This window comes from Terrapene carolina, unplaced genomic scaffold, assembly GCF_002925995.2.
Source record: "Terrapene carolina triunguis isolate 2854851 unplaced genomic scaffold, T_m_triunguis-2.0 Scaffold247, whole genome shotgun sequence".
In the NCBI taxonomy this organism is placed as follows: domain Eukaryota; kingdom Metazoa; phylum Chordata; order Testudines; family Emydidae; genus Terrapene; species Terrapene triunguis.
Genome location: NW_020664598.1, coordinates 1,044,709 through 1,066,612, shown reverse-complemented (window position 1 = coordinate 1,066,612; position 21,904 = coordinate 1,044,709). Strand labels below are relative to the sequence as shown.

The following is a 21,904-nucleotide window of genomic DNA, read 5'->3' as shown; positions in this document are numbered from 1 at the left end:
GTATTTCTGTGTAATATAAACTTCAGTTTAAACATTTTGGCATCACTGAAGAATTGAACTGGTAGACTGCATCTTCTTGACTCCAGCTACGAGCAGTTTACATCCTGAAAGGCAAAGGTCTAAACCTCCATTTGTATCTTGGCTGGACTTGCTGTAGATCTTTCTTAATCAGGAAACTCAAAAGTACAAGAGACTTTAGTAAATTTAAATTTTATTAGTATTTCCTAATTATAGTGATTAAGATAACAAATGATCAATTATAATTCTGCTGTAAGTAAATTTCTGTAAAAAGAACTCAAGTACTTTTTGCTGATTGCACAATTTGGGGATTTGCCATCTTGCTACTCCTATTCCTCTTTTTATAAGGGTGGTTGGCCCTTAACTGCTTGGGGAAGAATCCTAGGGTTGTCCAGAATTTTTTGTGTACACTAGGATCCTAGAATTTTCTATATTCCCATCAGACCATTAGTTCCTCTAACCAGGATCCTGTCTCCATCAGTGGCAATACCTGAGGTTTCAGAGGAATAAGCCCATATTGTAAAGATCAACTGTGTTCATGCTCTGTTCATTCAGCTTTCTCCTATTCTGTCTTGAAAAGCTCCAAATGTTAAGATGACAGTAACTTTCCACTGGTAGAGTTACTACCATTCTCTTCCTCCTGTCCTGTTTTATCCAGTATTTTCAGTGTGGCTGTTCCCTAGTCTTTTACATCTGGTAGAATGTTTTGTTCCTGATGTTTCAAACCTATGTTGTGAATCTTACTATGAGTACCTTAGCAGCATTAGGTATGGGGTTATTCATTCCTTTTTCTTGTTTCCACTTCAGCTTTGTGTGTGATGGCTGCTTAAAGAAAACAGGACGAACCAGAAAAGAGAACAAATTCTCTGCTAAAAGTAAGTCTTCCTGATACTTGTTTAGAGAACATTTCAGGTGTATTAGCTAAGTTCTTAACAATGTATTGGGGGAGAGGGGGAACTTTCCTGTCTCTCTTTTATTTTATTTTTTTAGCATTTTAAGCTTTTACTTAAATTCTGGGGTTCCATGTGTTTTGGGATAGAGATGGGAAGATAATTTCAGCCAAATCACTTCCCTAGTATTTATTCAAAATGCACACATCCAACTTACTAATCAGTACTGGGTTTACAATGGCAGGGGCCGGGCCCATGCTCAAAAGGGGGCCGGGCCCACTCCACTTGCACTGCGCACAGAGCAGCTGGCTCCTCTCTACCCCATGGCTCACCAACACCACAACTCACTCCTCTCGGCCTGCCGGCCAGGGCGTCTCTCTGCCGCTGACCCCACCTGCCGGCTCCTCCCCACCCCTGGCCCCTCCTCCCCAGCCCTGGCTTGCTCCTTTCGGACAGCTGAGGGCTCCTCTCTGCCCCCGTCGCCAATCAGCAGCCGCCAGTGGAGACGGGGGCAGAGGGAAGCCCGCTGCCGCTCCAGTCTGGTCACCGTCCACTTTGGGCTCCCCCAGGCAGGGCCCGTCTCTCCCTGCTGCTTTTGTGGAAGTGTCGGGCTGGGGAAGTTGGAGGCTGCTTCACCCCCACCCTCCTTGCCCATGCAAGGAAATGTCTCCTCCACTGTGAGCACCATCAACACAGGCGGGTAGGGCCGGGTGGGGCCCCCAGGGCACGGGGCAGCTCTGTGCTCCCGAGCGTCAGCTGTCCTGACTCCTAGCACTGTGCTGGGAGGGGGGGATCCCTGCTCTGCGCTGGCGGGCCAGGGCATGGGGGAGTGGGTCTGTGGGGGGCGGGGGAGGGAGGGATGCTGAGATGTGAGGGGGTGGGAGGCGCTGGGCAGTGGGGGAGGTTTGTGTGTTTTGGGGTGCTAGGCAGTGGGGGTCTGTTGGGTGGGCACGGTGTAATTATGGTGGTGGGGCTGTGGGGAAGGGTACTGGGCAGTGGGGGTGTGGAGATCTGTGCATGTTGGGATGCTGGGCAGTGGGGGGGTCTGTGGGGTACTGGGCATTTGTAGTGGGGCTGAGTGCGGGGGAGGGGGTGCTGGGTAGGGATGGTGGTGTGCAGAGCACTGTATTTGTGTGTGGGGGGTGCTGGGTGGGGCGGTTGTGATATGCAGCGTGGACCCACCCCCACGGGGAAGGGGCACACTGGCAGTACAGGGCTGGGCGGGCCAGTATGCGTCTGGCAACTGTCAGTTTGTAAACAGTGCCCTCGCGCTGGGCGGAGTGGGGTCGTCCACGCCATGCCTTGCCCCTGGCCAGCCGCTCGCTCCAAGGCCTGACCTCCCCATGCCATGTTCCATTGCCCCCATAGGGGCCCACAAATATGTTTGGTGCCAGGTCAACAAAAGATTAATCCGGCCCTGTTACTAATGTATTGGTTTAGGGGACTGTTAATGTGGGATACAGAGCCTTTTACCCCAGTCACTAATATTATTAGTGTTGAGGAGTGGCTCCTGTATGATTGCTGTTTTGCTTAAATGTGAAGATAACACATTCAAGTCATCCCCACAGCTGGCACCTCTAGAAGTCTTGGCAGAGTAGACTATTTGGTTTGACCACAGAAACAAAACCACTCTTTCTCACTACTAGAGGTGGCTTCTCCTTGGGCAAGATAGATTTCAGGATGAAGGCAATGTGTAGGAAGCTTCTACTGTCATTGTCTGTTCTTTAGACAAAGGGATTATTTTTAAAGCTTTTCAATCTGACACCTTTCACTCTGCTTTAAAATGCATTTAAAAAGTTGAGTAAATAGTTGCATTTCATTTTGCTCAAACAGCCCAAACAAAACTTGACTGACACTGGGGTGTTAGAATTTTTATACTATGCAATTACTATCTTTGTAGTGAGCTTTTCTGACAATGGGCAAGGAGGCAATTTAGAGAACTGAATTGTCTTGAAATGTTGAAAAAATAGTTGGCTTTGCATCTTAGCCATCCCAGAGCTTTTCTCTTCAACTGCATTCTCATAAAATGGAAGCCAAACCACTTTGAGACTAGTGCTTCAAGTTAGACCATCTGTATGCTTTTTCCATAATCCAAGCGTCCTGGATTTACTGAGCGGAATGGGAGGGCTGCTTCCAATTTTGTTCAGTTAGCTGGGGTTTCCAATTACTTACATGCAAATTTTATTCACGATACTATTGTATAGTGGGGATTTTCAGGAATGTGCCAAATGTGAAAGTTGGAGGCTGTGGACAAGAAACTGTTAATATTACAGGAGCGTCTACAGGCTCAAAAAGAGATTGGGGCCTCATTGTGCTAGGGCCTCATTGTGTTCTTACTTACATGAACTTCCAGTTTCAGATATTCCTTCAGACGCCTGTATACTTGCTCTTCCTTTGTTTAGGTTTTGTTTGAAAGGAGAGATGACTGTAATCCTTGTGGATATAAATGGAATAGTTCTTTTTAGTAGGGGTTTTATTTATCAAAAAAATGGGTGAATTTGTCTTCAAGAGAACAAAGGTATTGACAGTATTGGCTAGAACCTGACAGGGATAGGCAGCCTGAAACTTCCACATGCAGCACGTCCTACTTACTCTAATCCTGGGCCCAGTGCCCTCATTCATAATCTAATACATAAATAGAGAAATAGAATTTGAATGTCCAGTTATGCATATGTTAAGAGTTTTATTGTTTGTGCAGGGTTGCCATCTACAAGGCTGGGTACCTTCTTGGAGAACAGAGTGAATGAATTTCTGAGAAGACAGAATCACCCTGAGTCAGGAGAGGTCACAGTCAGGGTGGTTCATGCCTCCGACAAAACTGTAGAAGTAAAACCTGGAATGAAAGCAAGGTACATCCCTTCAAGTCCTAATGTTGCCTGCTCCCAGCATCATCCCAAAAGATAGGTGTTTGAGTTTTCTACATTTGCTGCTATTTGGCACCTGCAAAGTGTGTGTCTAGTATTCAGAACACCACCAACAGAGCTTTCTTGATTGGCTGTCAGTGATGTCACACCAACGTGTATTATATTGCATGAAGTACATTAAAGTTCTGGAGATTAAAACTAAACAATTTTAAAATAAAGCTGTGTTCCATTGTATTGTAGCTTTGATTATTTGTATTTGTTGCTCTCTAGTTTTGTCCTTTATGTAAACACTAAAATCCCTCCACTCCAGAAAGATTGAGATGAAACATGAACAAACTTTCAGGATAACTTGGGACACCTTTCCTTCTCTGGGATATAGTTGTCAGGGTTGGCTTTCCCATTGCCTGTGACAAATGGCTCTGACCATGTGTTGCAAATCCTCTCTTAATTACTATCTTTATGTATCACCATGTGGTGTTCTCTGTCCTGATGGAATGAAAGTATTTATTACTCTCCTCTTTATCTTATGATATCTGCAGGTTTGTAGACAGTGGAGAAATGGCAGAGTCCTTCCCTTATCGAACAAAAGCCCTGTTTGCTTTTGAGGAAATTGATGGTGTAGACTTGTGCTTCTTCGGTATGCATGTACAGGAGTACGGCTCCGATTGCCCCCCGCCTAATCAGAGGTGAGGAACTGCAGTGCCAGTCAAGGGAGGTTAAATTTTACTTTGCTCAGAAGTCTCAGTGGGATGAACCTTCTGAAGTCCCAGATTTAAAACTTCAATGCAGCATAATTAAATTTTGTTGTTCATAATAGTATATCCCAACACAAAACAGTTACAGCAATAAGGTTATATATAGTAAGAAGGAATTGAAGACAGGTGGGTGACAGAATGGGCATCTGGTTGTGGTGTTCCAGCAGCAGGAAATAGATGGATTTTGGGGTCTAGTTTGTAAAGAACAGGGAGTCAGTGAGGAAGAGGGAGCAGACTGTTCTAGAGAGTGGGGGAGGTCAGATTTTGCAGACCAGAGGTGATGTAAAGGAAGGTGAGTTCCTGGAGGTAGATGGGACCCGTAGCCTTTGAAGACAGTGGCTTGTGCATTAGGTACTTCAAGGACAGAAAATACCATGGATGAATGCATACAAATACTGTGAAATATTTCTGGCCTTCTGTTCTGTAGTGTCATGTATTTTTTCCCTGTCTTTGTCTAGGCGAGTATACATATCTTACCTCGACAGTGTTCATTTCTTCCGCCCTAAATGCTTGAGGACTGCTGTCTATCATGAAATATTAATTGGATACCTAGAATATGTCAAGAAATTAGGGTAAGCCTTTAATCCTTCTTCCTAATTTACAGCATCCAGTAGTGTGCTAGGCACCTCGCAATGCAGACAAAACGATATGGACCCTACCCTGAAGAGCATGCCATCTAATTTCAACCAGTGACTTAATGGAAGGGGCAACAAAACCATGGGGGATAGGTTTAGGAGGAGGAAGGGGATATGACACTGCAGTGAGTTGTGGTTTCTCAGCAGAGACTTGTGGAGCAGTTTTTTAAAGGTATAAAAGACTTGGAAGCAGGCCCCGTGTATTATGCTATGTTCCCACCATGGAATTTCCTTACCCCAGTATCTGTTAAACTGCTATATGAAGCTCAGTCCACATCTTCACTTCATGATGCTTTCTGTGCTTATGGGTTATGTCAGGTGCTCGTTTGGGGATTATAATAATCAGTCAGGTAACTACTTTCCTGGCATGAAGGGGAGGACTGCTGCTAGCTAAGCTTCCTAAGGCTCGTCTTCGCTACCATGCTAAATCGGCACCGCTGCGATTTAGCACATCTGGTGAAGACACACTACATTAATGGGAGCTCTCCTGTCAACGTAATTAATCCACCTCAACGAGAAGTGAAAGCGTCTCCCACTGACATAGCACGGTGTAGACACCACCTTAAATCTATGTAAGTTACGTTGCTGGGGAGTGGCTTTTTCACACCCTGGAGGGATGTAACTTAAGCGGTAATGTAGACAAGGCCCTAAAGTGGGATGGGGGATCTGCAGAGACTGTTCTCAGTGAAGCAAGGAAGGATACTTATAACTGGAATTCTGAGTATATTGTCTACTCTCTTTTCCCTGGTTTTGGGAATCTTTCAAATTACCAATAGATGGAAAGGAACTGAGGGCAAATTTGGCTTTGTGGTCCTATAGCCTTTCACAGTTATTAATTTCTAGATGATTTCAGGTTTCATGGTACTGAAACATATGCTCCCTAGGAGCTACAGAGGAAATATACTTGGAGAACTCCCAGGTATAGAGGAATTTTCTTCCTTTAATTGGCCTTGAAGGCCAAGGGAAAGGAATCAATGCTGGGAAAGTAAAGTAGGTTTCAGAAGACAAGGTAGTTTTTGGAATCTCATCTGGTAAGCAGTTCATCTGTCTTGTTGGGGAAGGAAAATCCTGGCTCCTAGTGCTGAAATGATCTCTGTTTCTTTGCTCTGAGAATTTACACTTCTCATCTAATTATAATGCAGTTGGTAGATGACAGTTGCAAGCGTATGTCAGGCTTCAGTGATTTTACCTGTAGATTGGGGGAAAATGCTTTGTTGCTGCACAGAGTAGGGCTGTGCATTAATTAGTAAAAATATGCATGCCCATATTGTATGCACGTGCCAATCAGAATACAACTCAATGTTTTTATTAATGGTATCCATTGCTTATATATAGCGACTGCTCTAGAATTTAGATCAGGAAGAGGATTGCAGTAGTTGTCCATCTTGTAGTACCAGCAGACTTTGTGCTGGCTCCACCTTGTGGCTGAAAGGAATAGAAGACCCTAGTGATAAACATCAGCATTCTGATGTATTGATGTTTTTTACAATGGTAGATATACAACTGGACATATCTGGGCCTGCCCACCTAGTGAAGGAGATGACTATATTTTCCATTGCCATCCTCCTGACCAGAAGATACCCAAGCCCAAGCGACTGCAAGAGTGGTATAAAAAGATGCTGGACAAATCTGTGTCGGAGCGCATTGTCCATGACTACAAGGTTGGTTAAATGTAAACTAGATGCAGTCGGACTTCATGAGCAGTCTGTTTTGGTTCTCTTCCCACCGCTTGTCCTGCAATGTGGGATTATTCAAAGAAATTTGTAAGGCATTAACTTGTGTTTTAGAACTGGATTGAGTATTTAGCAGTCTGGGGTTAAAATACGTAAATCCTATCTAAACCACACATCTTTTGAAGCCATTTTAGTAAAACAGATATGAGGTAATGTCACACCTTCCTTTGCTCCCAAAGAAATAGAAAATCAAAGCTACAGGCCATGGGAATACTAAAGAACAGTCAATATGGAGTTAATCTTTTGGGGATATCTTAGCGATTAAAAAAAAAAAAACCCCTAACATACATGGTTGGGCTGCTGATGCAGTTAGAAGGGACCTCAAGTCTACAGGTTTATGTTGACTTGAGATCAAGGGCTGTAGGAAGTGGTGTGATATTGCTGTTCTATCTAATAAATGGGCTTGCAGTGAGTGGCTAGCAGTCTACTAATGGGGGTTTTTTTCTGTGGGGACTAAATCCCTGAATCATCGGCCCAAACTATCCGTAATTGAAGCACCACTAAATGTGTCTCTTAGCTTTTTTGTATGCTGTCTTCAGTGCTTTTTTTGCTGTCTCTGAGAAGAGGGTGCCCTGGTTCACTTGCATAGTTATGATAGCTGTAACCAAGTTTGTATGTTCTTGTAGGATATTTTTAAGCAGGCAACAGAAGATCGTCTAACAAGTGCAAAAGAGCTGCCTTACTTTGAAGGGGACTTCTGGCCCAACGTGCTGGAGGAGAGCATTAAGGAACTAGAACAAGAGGAGGAAGAACGGAAGAGAGAAGAGAACACTAGCAATGAGAGCACGGATGTAAGGAGACTCCTTTTACCTAACTCTTCATGACATTTCTCCATCTTTTCTTATATCTTCACTTAGTTTCCCTAGGTCCCTGGTGCAGAATTAAATGTTAAGGCTTAAAGCTTCCATTTGGGGGTGGAAATAACTCTTTAGGTTTATCTAAAATGCATGTTTATTTTGAGACTCAGCTCTCCCACTTTCCCAGATGGTGCCCATTTCCCCCTCCTGTTTCCCTACCTGTAAGTTGAATTCTTGCTATCATTCTACTTAATTGGGAGCCAGAAAATCATTGTGTGGGAGCCTTGGAAACCATTATCAGACAGCTTATCTTCAGATTCAGGTGGACACATTGTGTCACTGGACTTTAGCCTTGGTTTGTCTTAATTGGTATGAGAGTGCTGAGTAATGCAGAATGAGCGTAACAGTGAGTCCATGACTGACACTTTTCATAGATTGCAAGGCCAGACGGGATGACTCTGGTCATCTAGTCTGACTTCCTATATAACCCAGGCCATAGAACTTCCCTAAAATAATTCCCAGAGCAGATCTTTTAGAAAAAATCCAATCTTGATTTAAAAATTGTCAGTGATGGAGAATCCACCACAGTCCTTGGTAAATTGTTCCAATGGTTAATTACTCTGACTGTTAAAAAAAATTTACACCTTGTTTCAAGTCTGAATTTGTCTGGCTTCTACTTCCAGTCATTGGATCATGTTACAACTTCCACTCCGAGAGTGAAGAGCCCATTATTAAATATTTGTTCCCCATGTAAATACTATAGGCTGTAATCAGGTCACCCCTTAACCTTTTCTTTGTTAAGCTAAATAGATTGAGCTCCTTGAGTCTATCACTATGTAAGGCATGTTTTCTAATTCTTTAATCATTCTCGTGGCTCTTCTCTGAACCCTCTCCAATTTATCAAGATTCTTCTTGAATTGTGGACACCAGAACTGGACACAGTATTCCAGCAGCAGTCGCACCCAGTGCCAAATACAGAGGTAAAATAACCTCTCTACTCTACTCAAGATTCCCCTGTTTATGCATCCCAGGCTTGCATTTGCTCTTTTGGCCGCAGTGTTGCACTGGGAGCTCATGTTCATTATCCACCATGACCCTCAAATCTTTTTCAGTCATTGCTTCACAGGATAGAGTCCCCAATCCTTTAAATATTACCTACATTCTTTGTTCCTAGATGTATACGTTTAGCCGTATTAAAATGCATATTGTTTGCTTGTGCCCAGTTTATCAAGTGATCCAGATTGCTCTGAATCATTGACCTGTTCCCAGTTTTTGTCATCTACAAATTTTATCCGTGACGATTTCATGTTTTCTTCCAGTTCATTGATAAAAATGTTAAATAGCATAGGGCCAATAACAGTCCCTGCAGAACCTCACCGGAAATGCACCTGCTAGATGATGATTCCCTGTTTAGTTATATTTGGAGACATATCATTTAGTCAGTTTTTAATCCATTTAATGTGTGCCATGTTGATTTGTCATTGTAGTTTTTCAATCAAAATGTCATGTTACCAAGTCAAATGCTTTGCAAAAGTTTAAGTATATTACGTCAACACTACTGTCTTTATCAACCAGACTTGTAATCCCATAAAAAATACCAAGTTTGACAAGATCTGTTTTCCGTAAACCCATGTTGAATTGCATTTATTACATTGCCTTCCTTTAATTCTTTATTAATTGAGTCCTGTATCAGCCACTCCATTATCTTGTCTGGGATTGATGTCAGCCTGACAGGCCTGTGATTACCCGGATCATCCTGTTTACCCTTCTTAAAAATTGGAACAGCATTAGCTTTCTTCCAGTCTTGTAGAACTTCCCCGGTGCTCTAAGCCTTATTGAAGAACATCATTAATAGTCTATCGAGCTCCTCAGCCAGCTCTTTTAAAACTCTTGGATGCAAGTTATCTGGACCTGCTGATTTTAAAATGTCTCACTTCAGTAGCTCCTGTTTAACATTCTCCAGAGATACTATTGGAATGGAAAGAGTGTTACCACCATATGTTTTTTCCTCAAATACAGAACAAATATTTATTGAACACTTCTGACATTTCTGCATTATTATTGATGATTCTACCATTTCCATCTAGTAATGGACCAATATCATTGTCCGGATTCTTTGTCCCTAAAACATTTTTACAACTCCTTATTGTCCTTAACTCTGCTGGCCATAGATTTCTCCTTGTGCCCCTTGGCTTCCCTTATCAATTTTCTACAATTCCTAACTTGTGATATATATTCATTTCTATCTCCTTTCCCTTTCTTTCATTGGTTATATATTATTTTTTATACCTGCCTTCATTTCCTCTCAGGTTGTTTTTTTACGCAGTACAGCCTTGTTCCTTGATTGTGGAATTGTGGCTTTCTATGCATCTAGTAACCCTAGTTTCTTAAATGATTCCGAACTATCATTCACATTTTTCAGATTAAATTCTTTCTCCCAGCTGAGTTGGCTCATAATTGTGTTCAACTTTGTGAAATCAGGACCAAGTGTATACATATTACTGGTCTGGCCTTTATTCTGCTTGCATATTATAAATGGGATCAAGTCATGATCACTTATACCTAAGCTACCATTATTTTTTAGTTCTGTGATCACTTCCTTTTTTTCTGTTAAGATGAGGTCTAATAAATCCCCCATGTTGGCTTGCAACACTTTTGAGTTTGGAAATTGCCATCTATAATGTTTAGAAATTCCAAGGATGTTTTTAGTACTGGCAGCATATGTCACTCAAGACCTCCAGCATATGTCACTCAAATTGAAGTCCCCCATGATCACACAGGTTTTTTTCAGCCTACAGATCATAGAGAGGTACATAAGGAGGCAGTCATCCTGTTCCCTAGTGTGATTTGGTGATCTGTAGAAGACACCAGCTGATACCCCACTTGTGCTTTATCTGTTAGGATATTGATGTATGAGCATTCAGGGTCACTTTTGTCCGAGTTATGAGTGACTCGGAAACAGGTAATGCCATTTTCAACATAGGGTGCCCCTCCCTCTCCCCTTTTGCCCACTCAGTCCTTCCTGAATAGATTATAACCATTCATTTAACATTCCAGTCATGTGAATTTCTGCGGTTATATAGTCTTTCAATCTCTAACAAAGCTGGTCTAAAAGTTGAGAGTCAAAGATCAATTGGGGGAGGTGATCAGGGTTTTAGCTTTACCAGCTAATATCCATCCAGGATATTCAAGGATTCTGGATCCTTGTTTTGGGTTGGGTTTTTTTTGTTTTTTGTTGTTTTAAAGAAATGACTCTGCATCAATTTTGTACATTTTATTTAAGCTATTAAAATAAAGAAAGGATATCACTGAAACTAAGTTGCAATTAGCCATACTAAATGAAACCTAAGGATAAAGCAAAAAGATCAATCAAGGCTAAATCAGCAAGTTAGTAGATTGGAATTAAATGATCAAATTAGTCAGATCATCAGATTAATTCAACAAATAATTAGCCGTTATAAATTCAAAGAAGGGAACTAAGGAGGTGGCTGTCAGTTCAGTTACAAACACCAACTAAGAATTTTACCAAGGTTAGTCAGTCTGAACTTGGAGCTGGTTAAATATTTGATACTGAAAACAAACTGTATAATTTCTAAACAACAACCAAACAAAAGCTTCCTCTTTAGATTTCAGTTCTCATGTGGTAGCTAATCCTCCCTCCCTCCAAAAAAAGGATTCAGAAGACAGAAGTTGCTTTAATGAGTATTTTTGAGACTTTGTTGTAGGGTTACTTAAGCCTGTGGAACTTACTTTCTGGCAGCTTCCCAGGGTGGACTTTACTGATGCTTATATTCTCAGCCACATTTTTACACCCTAAAATTAAAGAATGAAAAAGGCTGGGATGTTGCCCAGCTAATAAAAGTAAAAGACAAATAGAAAAAGGGAAAAGATACTTAAGATAATAGAGGGCTTACGTAGTAATCTAGGCTCTTTAGAAATAGGAACGGGAACTGCAGTCGAGCCAGACAGCAATGTTGCTGGCAGTGCTGCTTGCTAGCAGGCTTTTTCATGTGCAGGTAGACTGGCCAAAGCCTGGCATAGCCTATTTGTTGATGTTGTGACTTCCTCCCCCAGAGGTGATCAGTCTTGGGATTCTAGAACTTTAGTCTTTCCTCGGTGGCTTGCTGATCCAAAAGGCAAGACTTCTCAGTCTTATCCTTAATTCTTATGGTATTCCTATGCCGCCTTGCAGCACCTTCCTCCAAGGCCTTTGGACAAAGCGGATGAGAGTCTTACCTTGAAGCCATGAAGCTTGATCTGATTGTGTTTGAGTTAGGTCATCTTTTTGGCTAGCATTGGGGGGTGGAGGGGGAGAGAGTCTTGCTAAAACGAGCAATTTTTTTTTTTTTTTTTAAGTATTCAGTATTTGCATTCAGGGAGTATTTTGAGATCACCAAAAATATCAAATACACTTCTAAGGAAGCTGACATGGCTTTGTCCAGGTGAAAGGGTCTTGAAATGGCATTATGCCAGCAGTTTATGGAAAGTTCAGCACAAAATAAGTGTGAACATTTTAGGATCAGATGTCACCATTCTTCTTGCAAACAAGACAATTTAGTAATCTTTATTTAGGAATTGGGGATTATATCAAATAGCTTCTTTTTGGAAATTTTCATCTTGACAGAAAGTTACTTTAAAGTTTATCAGAATAAACCCCACTGAAGAAATAAAGTTAAATTGGGTATGGGAATACAGACCTTAATCACACAAAGTACATAAAAAGCATCTACAGAAGGGACTACTACTTTTGTCTGTTTCAATTGAAATTGTTACCCCTTCCAGCTACCATTATCGTCACATACACATGTTAATCAAGATCAAAGTGGGAGTAAAACCCATTTCTTGGACATAAAGGCACAACTTGGTATAAACCTCCGTTGGAGGCAATCTAGAGAGATGAGTTTAGCTGGAATAAATGGTTAGGGAGGCTGTGTTGGTGGGAAGATAACAGAAATGAGAGATACTTATAAAGTCACATAGACTGTCTACTCCTTCCCCAGGTCTCTGGACAGTGCACTCTCATTCCTTATGTGTTCTTCAGTGACTTCTCCAGGTTTAAATGTATCAAGGTTGTCTATTACATCCCATGAAGATGATTCCACAATCTGAGAGCTCACCATTAGAGAACCTTTTTCTGATTGCCAGTCTTTGATGAATTTTATCCCTTTTCTCTGTTTTACCCCTTCAGTCCAACCTAAACAAATATCTCTTTTGGGTGTTTACACTCTTCAAATACTTTTTAGATGGTTATATTGCCACTCTGGCATCTTTGGAATGACTGATCAAATTAATTCAGACTTCCAGGACAGTTGGTAAGAACATTTTCCTAGCTTCATAGTAAATTATTGTGAAAGCTTTTCTTATAGTTCTCCAATGACTGGAGGTGCTAGCCTAATAAAGTGCTTTAAATTTTGATATACTGATTTACTGTCTTTTTAAATAATTGTAAGAGGCACCTAAACGCCTCTTATTATTCTACAAATTCAAAGTTATTGGCTTCTCTGGCAGGTGAGTAAGGGAGACAGCAAAAATGCCAAAAAGAAGAATAATAAGAAGACAAGTAAAAACAAGAGCAGCTTGAGTCGTGGCAATAAGAAGAAGCCTGGCATGCCCAATGTCTCCAACGATCTCTCCCAGAAGTTGTATGCCACTATGGAGAAGCACAAAGAGGTAAAAGCCGTTGGATTGAGAAGTATCTACTCTGTTTGAGCAGCCAAGTGCCCCCTCTTCTTATGTTCTATGTTCTAACATTTAATATAGAATTTAGCAAGAGAGTACGTATTTGTAGATGGAATCCCCATCTAGACTCTTTCCTATCAGGGCTATGGGAATAAATACAGATCACAGCTGTGCTGTGTAGAGAACTTCCATAAGTAAAAGTCTTTGCTGTGCCAGATTGGACCATTGGTCCATTTAGTTCAGTGGTCAGTATTTGCATCAGAGGAAAGTGGAGGGGGGGGATTCATAGTGCACTTGGTGAATTATGTAGTGTTGTATGTGCAGAAGTGGAAATTCCTTCATGACCCATGCAAGTAGTCAGCTTGATGTGAAGCCACCCCACCCATCACAGCATGCTAACATCAGTAGCCATGGAATGGCATTTACTGTGTAGTTAAGGTTGGTCAACTTACTGATTTTTAACTTCTGCTTTACTTTTCAGGTCTTCTTTGTGATCCGTCTCATCGCTGGCCCTGCAGCGAACTCCCTGCCTCCCATTGTTGAGCCTGACCCACTCATTCCATGTGACTTGATGGATGGGCGTGATGCCTTCCTCACCCTTGCTAGAGACAAACACCTGGAATTCTCCTCACTACGACGAGCTCAGTGGTCAACCATGTGCATGCTGGTGGAGCTGCATACCCAGAGCCAGGACCGCTTTGTTTACACCTGCAATGAATGCAAGCATCATGTAGAGACCAGATGGCACTGCACTGTCTGTGAGGTAAGATGTTTTTTCCCCACTAGCTCTGGGCACCAAGGTTAAGGAGACGCTTGACCTGAAGTCACTTCTAAACCTACATTCATAGCAATGTCTGTCCAGTCTACATTGTGGCAGTTTGGAATGGGAGGTGTTAAGTGTGCTAGCCTGAGTGAAAAGTAGCTGTGCTGCTGTATGCCCCCAAAGGTCACAATCACCTTAACCATGCCTGTTTCATTTAAATCTTCACTCCTCCACCAGTAAATTAACTGTGCCCTAAATTCAGTTCTGAGAAACTGCAAGTAAAATTTAACATTCTGCCTCCCACATACACCTAAGTAAACAAATTCTGGGTTCTCCAGTTAGTGAATTTTGGGAGTTTTATTTTCTTCACTAATTTTAGGAATACCAGGTCCCCTACCGTTTGGCAGGACTTCTGCCCTCCTCAGAATTTCAAAGCCCCCCAGCCTCCCATCTGTTCTCCATGTGGCCCCTCTGCTCTGTGCTCCCCTTCCACACTGGGAAAAGCAATCTGCTCCTCCCTCTCCCCTTCTTAAAGAAGTGTCACTATAGTGTCCCACTCCTCTTTTGAAGAAGAGCAAGCAGATGAGTGGCTACTCTGTTCCCTGAGGTCCTCCTTCCCTCCAGGGGAAGGAGCCAGTGGTCCCCTGACCCCACTTGGTCAGGTGAAATTTCTACTGGCTCAGGGCAAACAGGTTTTCCAAGCCCTGGCTATTGGTCTGTATAAATGTCAGATACTGTTTTGCGCCCACACTTTTCACTGTTAGTTGTTTGGACTTCTGCCAATACCTGGGTACAGAGGACATTATAAATTACCTGAAAGGAAAATATAAAATTATTAGTGATACTTTTCAGATGATCCAAAGACTGGGAGAATGGTAAATAATGGCCAGCACAGGTCACTGGTCATAGGGGTCTGTATCTTGGGAAGCAGTCACTCTGAAAAAGATTTGGGCGTCGTGGTGGATAATCACTTGAACATCAGCTCCCAGTGTAACGCTGTGGTCAAAAGAGCTAGTGTGATCCTTGGATGTATAAATGGGAATATCAGGTAGAGGGAGTTTTATTCTCTCTTTGGCACTGGTGGGGCTGCTGGAATATTGTATTCGGTTCTACCATCCACAATTCAAGAAGAATAGTGATATATTGGAGAGGGTTCAGAGAAGAGCCTCAAGAATGAATAAAAGATAGGAAAACGTGCTTACAAGCAGCTCAGTCTATTGAGCTTAACAAAGAGATGTTTAAAGGGTGACTTGATCAGTCTAGAGCTACCTACGTGGAGAACAGAAATGTGATGAGGGCCCTTCAATCTAGCAGGCAAATATATGACGAGAGCCAATGCCTGAAAGTTGAAGCTAGAGAAATCTGCACTAGAAATAAGATGCCAATTTAAATGACAGTGATTAGCCATTGGAACAATTTAGCACGGGTTGTGATAGATTCTCCATCACTGCAAACTTTGAAATCAAGACTGGATGTTTTCCTAAAAGCAGTGGTCTAGTTGAATAGACATTAATCCAGGGAAGTCCTATGGCCTGTGTTACACAAGAGGTCAGACTAGATGATCACAATGGTCCCTTCTGGCTTTATAATCAACAAAAAGGCCAATTTTTCCCCCTCCCCCAAACCACAGTCCATATTCCTTGTTAGTGACATGACCCCATTTGTATATTTATTGTGCCAGGTTACGTAGACAGCTGTTTAATTTTCAAAATGTTTTGTCTCTTTGCAGGATTACGACCTGTGCATCACCTGTTATAACACTAAAAACCACGACCACAAGATGGAGAAATTGGGCCTTGGCCTAGACGATGAGAGCAACAACCAGCAGACTGCAACCACCCAGAGCCCTGGTGACTCTCGCCGCCTGAGCATCCAGCGCTGTATCCAGTCCCTTGTCCATGCCTGCCAGTGTCGTAACGCCAACTGTTCACTGCCGTCCTGTCAGAAGATGAAGCGAGTTGTCCAACATACCAAAGGCTGCAAGCGCAAGACCAACGGAGGGTGCCCTATTTGCAAACAACTCATTGCTCTTTGCTGCTACCATGCAAAGCACTGCCAGGAGAACAAGTGCCCGGTGCCCTTTTGCCTCAATATTAAACACAAGCTTCGCCAACAGCAACTTCAGCACCGTCTGCAGCAGGCCCAGATGCTCCGAAGGAGGATGGCGAGCATGCAGAGGACCGGTGTGGTAGGTCAGCAGCAAGGATTGCCTTCACCAACCCCAGCCACACCAACAACTCCAACAGGCCAGCAGCCCCCAACACCACAGACCCCACAACCCCAGCCACCACCCCAGCCTGCCTCACAACCCCAACCTGCACCTCCCAATACTATGCCGCCCTACACCATGCCGAGAACTCAACCCCCTGGTGCTGTGTCCCAGGGCAAAGCAGGTGGCCAGATAACTCCTCCAACTCCACCTCAGACTGCTCAGCCACCAGTCCAGGGTCCTCCTCCAGCTGCAGTAGAAATGGCCATGCAGATCCAGCGGGCAGCAGAGACTCAGCGTCAGATGGCACAAGTTCAGATTTTCCAAAGGCCAATTCAGCACCAGATGCCCCAACTGAATCCGATGCCACCAATGGGGATGAACCCTCCCCAGATGGCTAGAGGGCCTGGCGGTCACATAGATCAAGGGATGGGGCCAGCGGGAATCCAGCAGCAGCCACCATGGGCCCAGAGTGGGTTACCCCAACCACAGCAGCTCCAGCCAGGAATGCAGAGACCATCCATGATGTCAGTAGCCCAGCCAGGGCAGCCTATGAACATGGCGCCTCAGCCAGGAATGGGTCAGGTTCCTGGTGCGCCTCAGCCAAAACCAGCATCTCTGCCCCAGGCAGCCTTACAAAACTTACTGCGGACTCTCAGGTCTCCCAGCTCCCCCATGCAGCAGCAGCAGGTGCTTAACATCCTCCACTCCAACCCTCAGCTACTGGCTGCTTTCATCAAGCAGAGGGCTGCCAAGTACGCAGTGTCTCAGAATCCACAAGGTATGCCAGGGCAGCCTGGAATGCCACAGGGTCAGCCAGGGCTTCAACCACAGCCAGCCATGCAAGGGCAGCAAGGAGGGGTGCACCCAAACCCAGCCATGCAAAATATGAACCCCATGCAAGCCGGGGTCCAAAGGCCCAGCATGCCCCAACAGACGCAGCAGCAGTCTCAGCAGGCCATGGGTGGGATGAATCCTCAGGCACAGCCAATGAACATGAATCACTCTGGGATGTCTCCGCAATTCCGGGATCTTTTAATGAGACGGCAGCAGATGATGGAGCAGCAGCGCCATCAGCAGCAGCAGCAGCAGCAGCAAGGAGCCGGTCCGGGATTGGGGCCCGGGATGGCCAACCATAATCAGTTTCAGCAGCCCCAGGGTGTCGGTTACGCTCAGCAGCAACAGCAGCAGCAACAGCAAAGGATGCAGCATCATATGCAACAGATGCAGCAAGGAACTATGGGACAAATGAGCCAGCTTCCACAGGCAATGAGTGCAGAGACAGGAGCCAGTTTGCAGCAGGCTTTCCAGCAGAGGCTACTTCAGCAGCAAATGGGATCCCCAGCTCAGCCTAACCCTATGAGCCCCCAACAGCACATGCTCCCCAGTCAGGCCCAGTCCCCACACTTACAGGGCCAGCAGATCCCTTCATCGCTCACCAATCAAGTGCGTTCTCCACAGCCTGTACCCTCACCACGACCCCAGTCCCAGCCCCCCCATTCCAGCCCTTCCCCTCGGATGCAACCTCAACCTTCTCCACACCATGTCTCTCCGCAGACCAGCTCCCCACATCCAGGACTGGTAGCTGCCCAGGCTAACCCCATGGATCAGGGGCACTTTGCCAGCCCGGACCAGAGTGCAATGCTTTCTCAGCTTGCTGGCAATCCAGGCATGGCAGGCCTCCATGGTACAAGCGCCACGGAACTGGGGCTCAGCTCCGATAACTCAGACTTGAATTCAAACCTTTCACAGAGTACACTAGACATACACTAGACACATTGTAGCATTTTGGGAGCAAAAAAAAAAACTTATTTTCTCAAGACTTTTTGTACTGAAGACAAATTTTTTTGAATCTTTCTTAGCTAAAACAACATTTTTCCCTGGAACACATCCGAACTCTCCAGCAGTAGTTTGTGGTTTTAAAAACAAGAAACCAACCAAATGAACCTGAGGGACAATAGAATACAAAGAATATATTTTTGTTATGGCTGGAATCATAACCAGTCCTTTTTCTTGTTTTTCCTCGCATGCGTGCGTTGGGAGGTGGAGGGGAAAAGGGTGGTCTTTTGGCCGCTGACCAAATTGGCCCCCTTCTCATGCCTCCAATAGGTTTTATTTTTTTTTAAATTAATGAAAATATGTAATATTGATAGTTATTATTTACTGAGGCAGATGGTTAACATTTTCCCTATTCTGGTTTTTCCTCACATCACTGCAAAAAACCCACAGGAGAACATTTCCTAAAACCGGAGGACAAAAGGGGTTAATGTTGCTTTAAAAATACATTACATATATATAAATATATATTAAAAATAAATACCAGTTTTTTCCTCTTTGGTTGGAAAGATGTCAATTCTTTGAAAAAATGTAAAAATATTAAATAACCCATCCCCTCCTGAAGTCTACTTTTGTCCTCCAAGAATTTTCTATACAAGAGTCTGAGCTTAAAAAAACTTCAAGTATTAAAATAATTTGTACATGTAGAGAAGACAACATTTTTGCAAATACACAGGGGCAGCTGCCAAATGGATGTAGTATATATATTGTGGTTTCTGTTTTCTTGAAAGAATTTTTTTTGTTATTTTTACATCTAACAAAGGAAAAAAAATAAAAAAGAGGGTAAGAAACAATTCCGAGAGGATGATTTTAACCTGAGAAAAATCCCTGGGGTTTCTTCTTTATGCTTGCTTTCTCTCTCTCCCTTTTCCCCACCCTCTTCCACTTTCTGTAAAACTTGAAAATAGAAAGCAAAAAACCCTCAAATGTTGTAAATCATGCAATTAAAGTTGATTACTTATAAATATGAACTTTCGATCACTGTATAGACTGTTAAAATTGATTTCTTATTACCTATTGTTAAATAAACTGTGTGAGACAGACAGCCTGCTTTTTACTGCTTACCTTCTCCTCTCTCACACCTATGGTGCTTGTTTTTAAAATGGTGAGGACAGCGGAGTATATGCTGCTTAAACTTTTGGTGGTCAGAAGTTGGAGAATTATTTAATGTATTTTGTTTTTGCCATTGCTTTTTAAAAAAAAACAAAAACCTTACAATCTGGAGTTGTTTATAATTAGCATTAGAAATGCACATTTTGGTAAGACTCTGTAATTGCATCTGCTCACTCTAATTTACCAAAAAAGAAGGCATGGTCCCCCCGCCTTACACAACTGCCATGCCAGTCCGCTGGGCTCCAGTCAGTGTTTGAGACTAGGTTAGCATCTTGAGTTCCAAGGGCCGCTCCTTAATATGAAACCCAAACTTCTGCTTGGGTGATACAAAATTGAAAGACCACATTCCTTCTGGAGTACCCTGTAGAGCTTTTTGTGCCAACCTTGTGACTGTCTACACTTGGAGCTGGGTGTGTGATTCTCAGCTTCGTAGATGTACCCACAGTGGCTCTGCTCAAGCTAGTGCACTTAAAATAGCAGTGTACCAGGGTAGCACAGGCTGCCCAAGTACATAGCCAGGAGATCCTGGTGGGGACGTCTTCAGAGCGGCTAGTTTGAACCGACACCTCTTCTATCCTGGCTGTGCTATTTTTAGCATGCTAGCTTGAGTACAACTATGTGAGTTGGGCGTTGCAAACTCAGCTCCAAGTGTAGATGTAGCCTCTGGGTCAAACTGGAGGAATAAGGTTTTGTGGTTATTGATTTGTGAAAGAAGACTGAAAGAAGGAACATTGTTTGCCACAAACTGTGGGAAGGGAGGGGAATAAGATAGCTACTTGGAAATATTTGAAAGGTCTAAATACTAAAAAAAAGGAAGAGAAATATAGTGTAGAAATGACAGCTTTCAGAGTGGTAGCCGTGTTAGTCTGTATCAGCAAAAACAACGGGGAGTACTTGTGGCACCTTAGACTAACAAATTTATTGGGGCATAAGCTTTCGTGGGCTAAAACCCACTTCATCGGATGCATGGAGTGGAAAATACAGTACGAAGATATCTATACAGAGTAAATGAAAAGTTGGCAACCCCATCTTTGTGTGTGTGTGTGTGTGTGTGTGTGTGTGTGTGTGTTCCTACTGTATTTTCCACTCCATGCATCTGATGAAGTGGGTTTTAGCCCACAGAAGCTTATACCCTAATAAATTTGTTAGTCTCTAAGGTGCCACAAGTACTCAGTGTAGCAATAAGTATAACTTGGACTAAAAGACAAAAATACACCTACTAGGTAGAGACTACATGAAAGCTGGTGGGGAGCCCTCATTAGGGTTCATGGAAAGCACTCCAGTGAGAAGCTTGGGATTCTTTCAAGTATTGTTAATACAGATCACCACTCCTGACCTGTATCTACACACTCCACACCAAGCCAGAATTCTCCAGCCCATTAATGCAGGCTTTCTGTTGTGCCATGGAAAGGTACAGGGCCGCTTGGAAGGAACTAAGGATGTATATACATACACCAGAACTCCTCCTCATCCCTCAGCCTCTAACCAAAAGGTTCAGTTTGCTTCCCCCTCCAGCTATGCCTAGTTCCACTGTAAATAGATAAACTCTGTTTAGTGTTGATTTGTATTTCTTTGCTAGGGATTTTGGTTCCAGGAACTATTTTGCGTGATACCAACCTTCTTCCAAGGATGGAGGCTCTGGCAAAAGTTTAAAGAATGCCCATTTTCTAACCTTAGATTTCCAATCTGTCCCGCAGGCCCAGTGCCTTTAGAGGCTTGAGTGAAGCCTGTTTGCTTAGCTAGTGCTAAATCCGCCCTAAATTTACACCCTGAGTAGGCAATGATCAGCCTCTAATCTCATCCATGCTGAGGGAGGAGGCCCCAAGAGCTTCAGGTGGATTTGGAGTTGTGACCAGCTTTGGCTCTCCTTCAAAATCCCAGCCTCAGCTTGTCATGGTCATGGATCTACAAGGTTTGGTGTCTGCCCCAAAGTGTAACCAGCTCCTTGGGGGCTGAAGGGGTAACTCCCCAGGATCCAAACAGTTCCACAGGGAAAGGCCCATGCCTCCATGACTCCAAAATGGCCTTTGGGGGCCAGGGATCCATATTTTTCTGTGTGGCTTCCTGCACCAACCCCAGCTGAGCTAGGCCCCTGTGAGAGGCTTGTTCTTCACCCCTGGAGGGAGCAGTGCTTTGATAGATATTTGCAGCAACATCAAGCCATCCCCTGGCATACCGCATCTGAAAGCCCAGAGGTCAGCATCAAGAAGCAAAGGTTAAGACAGAGTTCAGATGCGAGCATCAGGGGTCCCTGAGTCATGGTGCTCTAGGAACCATCTCTGCTTCCTTTCTCTCCCTGTTCTTTGTCCCCATCCCAGGGAAGAGCACAGCCATGTGGTGCCTTTCCCCTTTCCTCTCCAGCATGGGGCCAGTTTGCCACCCAGTGGAAGTGGGGAGAATGGTGGTGGCTAGGTGGGGTTTCCTTTGTGTGTTCTGCATCCTCCATTCACAGGTGTAGCCTTTATTCAATTTAATGGTGCTTATCTCCAGACCTGGCCCCTTCCCTTTGCACTTAGTGCATAGCACTATAAAGTCCAGAGAGAAACTGAGGTGTGCATAGAAATAAAAAAAAATACCAAAATTCCCACATTCATCAGTCACCAAGTGTGGCT

At 43.6% G+C, this 21,904-nt stretch overlaps 1 protein-coding gene across 1 annotated transcript in view; it reads left to right on the top strand.

Moving 5' to 3' along the window:
• EP300 (E1A binding protein p300) overlaps nucleotides 1–19,279 on the top strand; it is a 119,503-nt gene extending 100,224 nt beyond the window's left edge. Inside the window, exons 23-31 of the mRNA XM_024200411.3 lie at nucleotides 826–893; nucleotides 3,607–3,757; nucleotides 4,312–4,458; nucleotides 4,986–5,099; nucleotides 6,658–6,823; nucleotides 7,522–7,686; nucleotides 13,201–13,362; nucleotides 13,853–14,134; nucleotides 15,864–19,279. Of these exons, the coding sequence (XP_024056179.2) occupies nucleotides 826–893; nucleotides 3,607–3,757; nucleotides 4,312–4,458; nucleotides 4,986–5,099; nucleotides 6,658–6,823; nucleotides 7,522–7,686; nucleotides 13,201–13,362; nucleotides 13,853–14,134; nucleotides 15,864–18,116 (3,508 nt within the window). The 3' untranslated portion in view covers nucleotides 18,117–19,279. The remainder of the gene's footprint in view (nucleotides 1–825; nucleotides 894–3,606; nucleotides 3,758–4,311; nucleotides 4,459–4,985; nucleotides 5,100–6,657; nucleotides 6,824–7,521; nucleotides 7,687–13,200; nucleotides 13,363–13,852; nucleotides 14,135–15,863) is intronic.
• The last annotated feature ends 2,625 nt before the right edge of the window (nucleotides 19,280–21,904 follow it).